Genomic DNA, 9,460 nt, shown 5'->3' on the forward strand with positions numbered 1-9,460 from the left:
GTTTAATATGAATTTTTAACCCTGGCACTGAAGGAGTGAAACCTCACCTGCGGGTCTCTAGGGCAATAATTACTCTGGGTTTCCAAAACCAAGAATTCTTGGCAAATATAAGCACTTCTCAACTGTGGTACAGGTTGTCTTTGCTGCCAAAGCAAGTTCATTCCTAACACTCATGCAACCACAAAAAGGTCTTAGCTCAATCTGAATTAACATGACTAAGATTGCCACCGTCCCTTCCGTTGAAAAATGTTACTTCCAAAAGATTCAAGTTAGTCATTATGGAGAGATTTCACTTCATTTCTAGAAAGAAAGCCAAGTCTGAACCAAACTCTAGTTCAGACTAAAGTCATGATCCGTGACTCTAGGTGAAGACCTCGGTCTCGCCTATCCCGCCGTCGACTCCTGGGCCACGTCCTCCCGCGGTCCTGGAATGCCCTCCCTCCTCACCTCCGTCAATCTAATTCTCTTCAAATCCCTACTTAAAGCTCACCTCCTCCAAGAAGCCTTCCAAGACTGAGCTCCCCCCTTTGTCCCTCTGCCCCCTCTACCCTTCCCCTTCACCTCTCTGCAGCTAAACCCTCTTCTCCCCGCTTTCCCTCTCCTCCCCCTCTCCTGTCCCACCCCCTCAGCACTGTACTCGTCCACTCAACTGTATATATCTTCATCACCCTATTTATTTTGTTTAATGAGATGTACATCACCCTGATTCTATTTGCCATTGTTTTTATGAGATGTTCTTCCCCTTGACTCTATTTATTGCCATTGTTCTTGTCTGCCTGTCTCCCCCGATTAGACTGTAAGCCCGTCAAAGGGCAGGACTGTCTCTGTTGCCGATCTGTACATTCCAAGCGCTTAGTACAGTGCTCTGCACAAAGTAAGCGCTCAATAAATACTATTGAATGAATGAATGACTTCTAAAAAAAAACAAAACCAAAAAAAACCAAAACCCTGTCATTTCAGCTACACCTGCCGTTGAGATGCTGTAGTTCCTTTTTTCCAGAAGTACTTGTATTCATGTAACAGTGCTGTTAAAGCTCCTTGTCAGAGCATAACTACACGTACCCAAAACCAAATCCCAGTCTGATGAAATGTAAAGCAGCGTAATGGAGAAGCAGCGTGGCTCAGTGGAAAGAGCACGGGCTTTGGAGTCAGGGCTCATGAGTTCGAATCCCAGCTCTGCCACTTGTCGGCTGTGTGACTGTGGGCAAGTCACTTAACTTCTCCGTGCCTCAGTTCCCTCATCTGTAAAATGGGGATTAAGACTGTGAGCCCCACGTGGGACAACCTGATTCCCCTATGTCTACCCCAGCGCTTAGAACAGTGCTCGGCACATAGTAAGCGCTTAACAAATACCAACATTATTATTATTATTATTATTAAAGCCTTAGGGAGGGCAGTTGATAAGATTCTTCACAATCTTGTGGCTACTACTTGGCCAATTTTCGAATCAGCTCACTTGAATTTTAAGTTGCTCTGTCTTTCTTAAAGAAAGCCTGTTTAGTGAATCTTCTAGACTGTAAGCTTGTTATGGGCAGGGAACGTTATACTGTACTCTGCCAAGCGCTCAGTACCGTGCTCTGCACGCAGTACGTGTTCAATAAATACCATCGATCTATAATGTGTTAAAAAGAAGAGTAGGGGTGGGGCAGAGGGAGAAAGAACTAGAAGAGCCATGTTATCATTAAGGACACAAATGTTGTTTATGAAGAATTTAGCCATTTAAACAGTACGGCAGAAGTATCACAATTGTTACATTGATGCAATCAAACTTATAAAAAAAAAATAGTGATAGGCAACAACGGAGAGCACCATAGAACACATTTAGAGAGACCATGCTTTCAAGCCATGAGGCTACCTCTTCAAGAACCCAACCGTGCTTTGACTAGAAATTTCCTTCAGTTCCGAGTTATGCCTCATCCTCCCCTTCCTCCTCCTCAAACTCCCCCTGTTCGTCGGCGGTGGCATCCTGGTACTGCTGGTACTCCGACACCAGGTCGTTCATGTTGCTCTCGGCCTCGGTGAACTCCATCTCGTCCATGCCCTCCCCCGTGTACCAGTGCAGGAAGGCCTTGCGGCGGAACATGGCGGTGAACTGCTCCGAGATGCGCTTGAACAGCTCCTGGATGGCCGTGCTGTTGCCGATGAAGGTGGCGGACATCTTCAGCCCGCGGGGCGGGATGTCGCACACGGCCGTCTTGACGTTGTTGGGGATCCACTCCACGAAGTAGCTGCTGTTCTTGTTCTGCACGTTGAGCATCTGCTCGTCCACCTCCTTCATGGACATGCGGCCCCGGAAGATGGCGGCCACCGTCAGGTAGCGCCCGTGGCGGGGGTCGCAGGCGGCCATCATGTTCTTCGAGTCGAACATCTGCTGCGTGAGCTCGGGCACGGTCAGGGCTCGGTACTGCTGGCTGCCGCGGCTGGTCAGGGGCGCGAAGCCGGGCATGAAGAAGTGCAGGCGCGGGAAGGGCACCATGTTGACCGCCAGCTTGCGCAGGTCCGCGTTCAGCTGGCCCGGGAACCGCAGGCAGGTGGTGACCCCGCTCATGGTGGCCGACACCAGGTGATTGAGATCCCCGTAGGTGGGCGTGGTCAGTTTCAGGGTGCGGAAGCAAATGTCATACAGAGCTTCGTTGTCGATGCAGTAGGTCTCGTCCGTGTTCTCCACCAGCTGGTGGACGGACAGGGTGGCGTTGTAGGGCTCCACCACCGTGTCCGACACCTTGGGCGAGGGCATCACGCTGAAGGTGTTCATGATCCGGTCCGGGTACTCTTCCCTGATTTTGCTGATGAGCAGGGTGCCCATGCCGGAGCCGGTGCCCCCACCCAGGGAGTGGGTCAGCTGGAAGCCCTGCAGACAGTCGCAGCTTTCCGATTCCTTCCTCACCACATCCAGCACCGAATCTACTAGCTCGGCTCCCTCGGTGTAATGGCCTTTGGCCCAGTTATTTCCGGCACCGCTCTGGCCTGTAGGGGTAAAAGACTCTATCAGTCACTAGGGGCCAGACTCCCACCCAGCCACTGAATCGTTACCCAGCTCGGATCATCACCGTCAGTTGAGACATTAAGCGGTTGGACTCTACGACTGTCCATACGGAAGGACATGGTTTGGTGTCGGGAACTGAAATCCACATCTCAAGTCTTCCGTGCTGTCGGAAATGTTCTCTGTAGCACTCGCCCCTCAGACCCACGTCTTCAACCACCCACTAACGCAAGATCGAAGAGGGGCCGGCTACATCGACTAACCAGATGTAGCTTTCAGCGGAAGTCACCTACCAAATACAAAGTTATCGGGTCTGAAGATCTGGCCGAAGGGTCCAGATCGGACCGAGTCCATCGTGCCGGGCTCCAGATCCACCAGGATGGCTCTCGGAACGTACTTGTTACCTGAGGGAGGAATCGGTCAGTCAGTGGTAATCACTGAGCCCTTAGTCTGCGCAGAGCACACTACTAAGCACTCGGGAGAGTAGACTATAGAACAGAGTTGGTAAGACCCGTTCATTCGATCGTATTTACCGAGCGCTTACTGTGTACTGGACTAAGCGCTTGGGAAAGTATGATACAGCCGTATATGTTCCCTGAACCCCCAAGAGCTTATAGCTTAATGGGGGAGTAGGGCATTACAGTAAGTTACAGATATGCACTCTAGTGCTTTGGAACAAACGTCCAATGCTTCAAAAGCATAAATGACAGAGAAGGGAGGAGTAGGGGGAAGGACGGTTTCGTCGGGACAAGCCTCTCGGGCATGTGCTTCTAATAAGGCTTCGAATGTGGGGAGGGCGATGGTTAGTCGGGTATTAAGAGGGAGGGAGTTCCAGGCCAGGGGGTGGATGGGCTTGGCAGCGAGGGCTGAGACCGAGATACGAGTAGGTTAGTGAGGGAAGTGTGAAGACAAGATTGTAGGAGAAAAATCGGTGAAGTCAGAGAGGAGGGGGCAAGATAATCGAGCGCTCCACCGCCGATGGTAAGGACTCGGTTTGATTCAGAGGGGGACGGGCAACTCGAGTGAGCATCACATCTGCAGTCGTCAGCTGAGAGCCTCCCCATCCCACTCGCCTCCAGACAAAGGAGGCAGAACTGGGTGGGTCCTCGGGGCCGGGCAGGGCCCAGAGAAGCGTTCCCGCGGATGAGGGGAGGATGGGGCCTCTTCTCCCTAGGGACCCTGACGGGCCAGGGCCGAGGGGGGCACGGAAGAGGGAGGGGCTATTACCCGTGGCTTCATTGTAGTACACGTTGATCCTTTCGAGCTGCAAGTCACTGTCTCCATGGTAACTGCCGGTGGGGTCGATGCCGTGCTCGTCGCTGATCACCTCCCAGAACTACAACTCGGGGGTGCGGGGTCAGTCAGGAGGGGACCGCCGCCCCCTGCCCCCCGCCCCCTGCCTCCCGCCCCGGCTCGCCCCTTGGAGGAGGAGAAGGAGGAGTAGGAGGAGGCGAAAGAGGAGGAGGAGGCGAAAGAGGAGGAGGAGGAGGAACCGCCCCGGGGGGAGCGGTGCTGACCGTTCTCCACCTCTCCCCGAGCCCGCTGGTCCGGGGCAGACACGGGCAACAGGTGCGGGCGCTGGGGGCCGGGGGGAGAGGGGAGACGCCGCTTCGCCCGCAAGACCCTCCCTCGCCCCCGGCCGGCGCGGCGACCCCTCCCGGCTAAACGCAAGCTTCGGGCTAGCGGGGGGCGGCGGGGGGCGGCGGGGGGCGAGGGGGAAGGTCCTCGGGAGTCCCAGATCAAAGGAGCCGCTGGCATTCCCGGACGGGGAGGGGGAGCGGCAGCGGCGGCGGCAGCCTCCGCGAAATCCCCGATCCCTTCATCAGGGCGTGGCCCTTCCTCTGCCTCCGTCGCAGAGAGCGGGCCCCCCGCCCCCCACCCCCCGGCCCTGGCGGAGGGTCCCGGTCCCGGTCGCGCCCCCGCCTCACCTTGGCTCCTATCTGGTTGCCGCACTGGCCGGCCTGGATGTGCACGATCTCACGCATGGCGCTGGGCTGGCTGGGCTGGCTGGCTGGGCTGGCTGGACCGCTCTCCCCCGGCTGGACCACCGCCGCTCCCGAACCCGCAACTCCGAACCCCCGGCGCCCCGCTCGCTCCATTTATGTCGGGGGCGGGGAGCCCCGCGGCGGCCCCGCCCCCCGCTCCTCCGGCCCCGGGTGACGTAATGCGGCGGGAGGGGGCCAGGGGGGCGGGAGCCGGCCAATGAGCGCGCAGGGGGCCGGGGCCGGGGCCGGGGCCGGGGCCGGGGCCGGGGCCGGGGCCGGGGCCGGGGCCGGGGCCGGGGCCACAAAGCCTCCCGACCAGGGAGCCCGAGAGGACGACGAAAGAGGAGAGGGGCGCGGGGGGGAGGGGGAGAGGCGCGGGGACGTTGCCGGCGCCGACTGCCCCCGGCCGCTTGGTCTCCCGGCGCGTAGAGAGATCTGCGAACAGCCGGGCGGCGGCTGAGAGCGCGGGGCCGGCGGAGGGGATGGCGGCGGGGGACGCACACGCCGTCTACCTGCCGCGGACGCCCCTGCCTGCTGCCGGGGGGCCCCGCCGTCCGCCCCCGCCGGGGAGCGGCCCCGGCCCCGGCCCCCTGGCCGGGCTAGAGGGGCATCCATCGTCCGCCCGCTTCAGCCCACCGCGGGGCCGCCGCCGCCGCCCCTTCCCGGGCCTCCCCTCCCTTGCTCTCCTCTCCTGTCCTCTTGTCCCCTCCCCTCCTCCCCCCGCGGCCCGCTGCCGCCCCCAGCCCCGCCCCCAGCCCCGGGGGGACACGGCTGAGTCGGCAGCCCAGCTCGGGGGGCACCCACCCCACTTCTTCCCCGGAGGCAGCGCAGTAACGGTCCCCCCCGCACCCCTCCCTCCCTAGGGCCGACCGGCACCTTCTCCCTCCTTTGTTCCCTGGCGGCGGCGGCGGCGGCGGCGGCGGCGGCCAGACCTTCGCTACTAATCGTAGCGATCGAGACGCCGGTATGGGATGAGCGAGGGGGTGAACGCACAATACACAGATTCAGATACCGTCTCCCGCTCCCCGCCTTATCCCGCTTCTTGCGGTGGCCCTCCCCGCCCACCCCCACCGGGGCAGGCCCCACCACCCCCTCCCCATCCCCTCATCCCCTACCCCCCTCCCCGTTTCCTCATCCCCTATCCCCCTCCTCATCCCCTCATCCCCATCCCCCTTCCCATCCCTTCATCCCCTATTCTCCTCCTCCTCCTCCCCTCATCCCTTATCTCCCACCCACTCCCTATCCCCTCATCCCTTATCCTCCTTCCCATCTCCTCATCCCCTATCCCCCTACCCATCCCTTCATCCCCTATTATCCTCCTCCTCTCCTTATCCCTTATCCCTCACCCCTTTATCCTCTACCTCATCCCCACCCCCTCATCCCCTATCCCCCACCCCCTCATCCCCTATCCCTCATCCCCCAACCCCTCATCCCCAACTCCCCCACCCCCATCCCCCCAGGAGGGGACGGGGCTAGGGAGACTTCCCTGCCCTCGAGGAACAGCAGGGAACTGGACCGATTCCTATCAAAGGCTGGGCCTTGTGGGGAGGGGGAGGATCGGGGAGAACCAGAAGCGACTTGGCCCCCCGGAAGGCCGATGTGGCCAACGGAGGGTGGATCCAACTTTGAGGGGGTCGTTCTGCATTGCGGTTCTGGTTTGGCGGGCCCCGCCCCACCCAGCTGCCCCTTCTCACCGAGAGGAGGGCTGGCTTGAGGAGTTGGGTCGTCCCCGTCCCCGTCCCCGTCCCCGTCCGCCCGCCCCCGCCCCTCATTGCCAAATTAAAAAGTCGACCCGGGTGGAAAGGGCAAGCGAATAAGGCTATTATTGCTGCCCTGACCAGATGAATCAGCCAGCTGCAGATTCGCAGCCTGGGCGGAAAGGACGGCTGCAGCGCTCTGAAGCTGCAGAGAAGGGGGCGGGGGGGAGGGGGGGGGTGTCTGGCACCCCCATTCTGTCTGAGCAGGAGCACAGGGCTGAGAGAGCAGTCGGGGGTGTGGGGGGAAGGGGGTGCTCAGCACGTCTCCTCCCTTAGACTTGTCTCATCCTGAATCGCCGTCGAGATGCCCAGGTCCCACTGGGTGCCACATTTCTGGGAGGAAAGGCAGAACCAACTTGTCAATTTTCCAGGAGGATTCCGCACGATTGCCAGCCCTGTTTTCCTTTTGTGTGGTCTGTCCGCCCAGGGACATTTCAGTTGCCGGTTCTCGCTCATCCCTCTTCTATTTTTTCCCCCGTTTCTCCTCGTCTCTTTCTCCCCTTTTCCCTCCCCCTTCCTTCCCCTCCTCTTTTTTTTCCTTTCTCCACCCGTGTTTTCTTTGCCCTTCACCCTCCCCCACCCTCCCTACGGCTACCCGCCTCCTTTCTGGCTCTGTTGGTTATTGGCAGCGAAAAGCTGATTTTTGATCCTCCCCAGTTTTGACTAAAAAGATCGAATCTGCCTGCTCTCCTGGCTTCAACGAGGTGTCCGCCCTCTCTGCTGCCCAAGAATATCTCGATGGGGACTTTGGATTTAGCAAGTGATTCTTAAATCACTTTAAAACCTAATTTCTCTCGGCTAGCCAACAGTTTATCTGGCGGGCGAGATACAGTCAGCAACATTGTTTTAATAATCATAGAGATGATGGCATTTGTTAAGCGCTTACTATGTGCCAAGGACTTTTTATGTCCAGCAGGTTATTTCGAGGCGTCTTTTAAGTCAGATCTGAGAATATCTCAAATGGCTGAATGTTCGGCGATGGCTTTAAAATGTATTGAAGTCTGACGCCGAGGTTCCTCTGTCTTTCCTGACCGGAGACTCGTCATCACTGGAAGGATCCTTTGTATTTTCTTTCTCTGTAGATGACTGCATACAGTGAGACGGCAGATATAATAGTGGAGTTGTAGGGTCCTGGCATTCTTCTAACCTATTGAAATCGCCTATGAGCCATACAATCGATTGTATTCATTGATGGAATAGCAACCATTAAACGTGTCGGGTAACCAGCCTACCTAGTAAACTTTTGGATCAGAAAGAGGGGAAAACCAGGTAGGTGGATGTATACAAGTAATTCGATAGCAAATTAAAATAGTAACAATAATAATGATGGTATTGGTTAAAGCGTTTATATGGTAAGCACCGTTCTTAGCGCTGGAATAGATCCAAGTGAATCAGGTTGGACAGTTTTCCTATTGTGCTATTCGTCTTTCAGATATATCCTTTCTATTACAATACAGCTAGCTACTGATTCTCCATTAGCAGCACACATCCACTACTTAAAACTCAGCACACAACCCTCAGCACACAACTCTAATAAAGAGTCTGACAGCATATTCTCTTAGCTTCCACGTACACACGTTTCCTAGGAAACAGACAAGTAGCCAATAATGCAAGCTGAATGGAGAAAGGCCACAAAATCCCAGCAACATTTCAATTTTCCTCCTCACAATTCTCTCCTGTCAGCTACATTGGAAAGCTAGTGATATTGACTTGTTTTTTTAATGGATTGGTCAACTGCTTAAAGGATAAGTAGAGGAATTCAACTTTTACCCACACTCTCTGAGGGGGGAAGGAAGCTTCATATTTATTACTCATCAAGGTTTCTTCCCGATAGTGCTTTGTGACTTCACCCCTTTGAGATTTCTTCTGCCCCTCCCCCTCTGCTCTCGACCTTAGTGTCCTGCTGTCTTAGACCTCCCTTGGAGTTGCCAATAATGCAACAGACGGGGGGGGGGGGGCAAATGGCTGGAGTGGGGAGCGTGCTTCCTTCCCCATACTAGAACCTCTGCAGCAGGCTGGCTGGAGCATGTTCCAAAATGGAGAGAGAGAAAATTCCAGTCTCTAACTCCCCTGAGGGACAGAACACTTTCCCCTTTGTTCATCAGTAGGGCCAGAATATGTTCACATTACTGATCCTCATCCTACCAAATGAATATTTGGTCTTTTTCAGGCAGATTTAGCTTCTTTGCAGTACAAGACAGCACAGCCTGCAGGGCGGTGGTGTAATGCAGATTTTAATGAGTAACTCTTCCCTTTAATAAATGTCAATTTTTTTTTGCCTCAGGGTCATCCCAAAATTATTTGTGTAATTATTTTTCGCAAGGGACAGAACAAGGGGGAATCACAAAAGAGTTTTTAGAGTGGCAGTTAAAGGCAATGGATTTAGACAGAACAATAAACAGGGACAAAATTGTCCCCAATTAGGTTAGGCCAAGCACCTACCATGTATGGGTATGTGAAATCTTCTGCCTTACCTGTCACTTTCTGAATGAATATCCAGCAAGATGTGTATCACCTGCCATGAAGGATTTTAGCCTCATGAGCAAATTACTTCTTTTATAAATATTAATAATGCTCTAGTGTGACGGCTGTGCATTAAAAATGGTTTCATTCGAAGACTTGACCTCTGTGCATCCATTCTGCCATTTGCTATTAGGTAGACGACAATGCTTGTAAATTTCTCCAGTCAGTGCCAGTTTTCCATTTCTCATCTGTGCATTATCTGCTATTACTAT

The 9,460-nt window shown here is 55.5% G+C and overlaps 1 protein-coding gene across 1 annotated transcript; it reads right to left on the reverse strand.

Moving 5' to 3' along the window:
- Window positions 1-1,675: 1,675 nt before the first annotated feature.
- Window positions 1,676-5,039, reverse strand: LOC114805411 (tubulin beta-2B chain). The gene is made up of 4 exons (XM_029054030.2): window positions 4,912-5,039; window positions 4,211-4,319; window positions 3,277-3,387; window positions 1,676-2,967 (listed from the first exon to the last, which is right to left on the reverse strand). The coding sequence occupies exons 1-4, from the start codon at window positions 4,966-4,968 to the stop codon at window positions 1,907-1,909; spliced, it is 1,338 nt and encodes a 445-aa protein (XP_028909863.2). The 5' UTR covers window positions 4,969-5,039; the 3' UTR covers window positions 1,676-1,906.
- Window positions 5,040-9,460: the final 4,421 nt, after the last annotated feature.

Source organism: Ornithorhynchus anatinus, chromosome X3 (assembly GCF_004115215.2).
Source record: "Ornithorhynchus anatinus isolate Pmale09 chromosome X3, mOrnAna1.pri.v4, whole genome shotgun sequence".
Classification (NCBI taxonomy): domain Eukaryota; kingdom Metazoa; phylum Chordata; class Mammalia; order Monotremata; family Ornithorhynchidae; genus Ornithorhynchus; species Ornithorhynchus anatinus.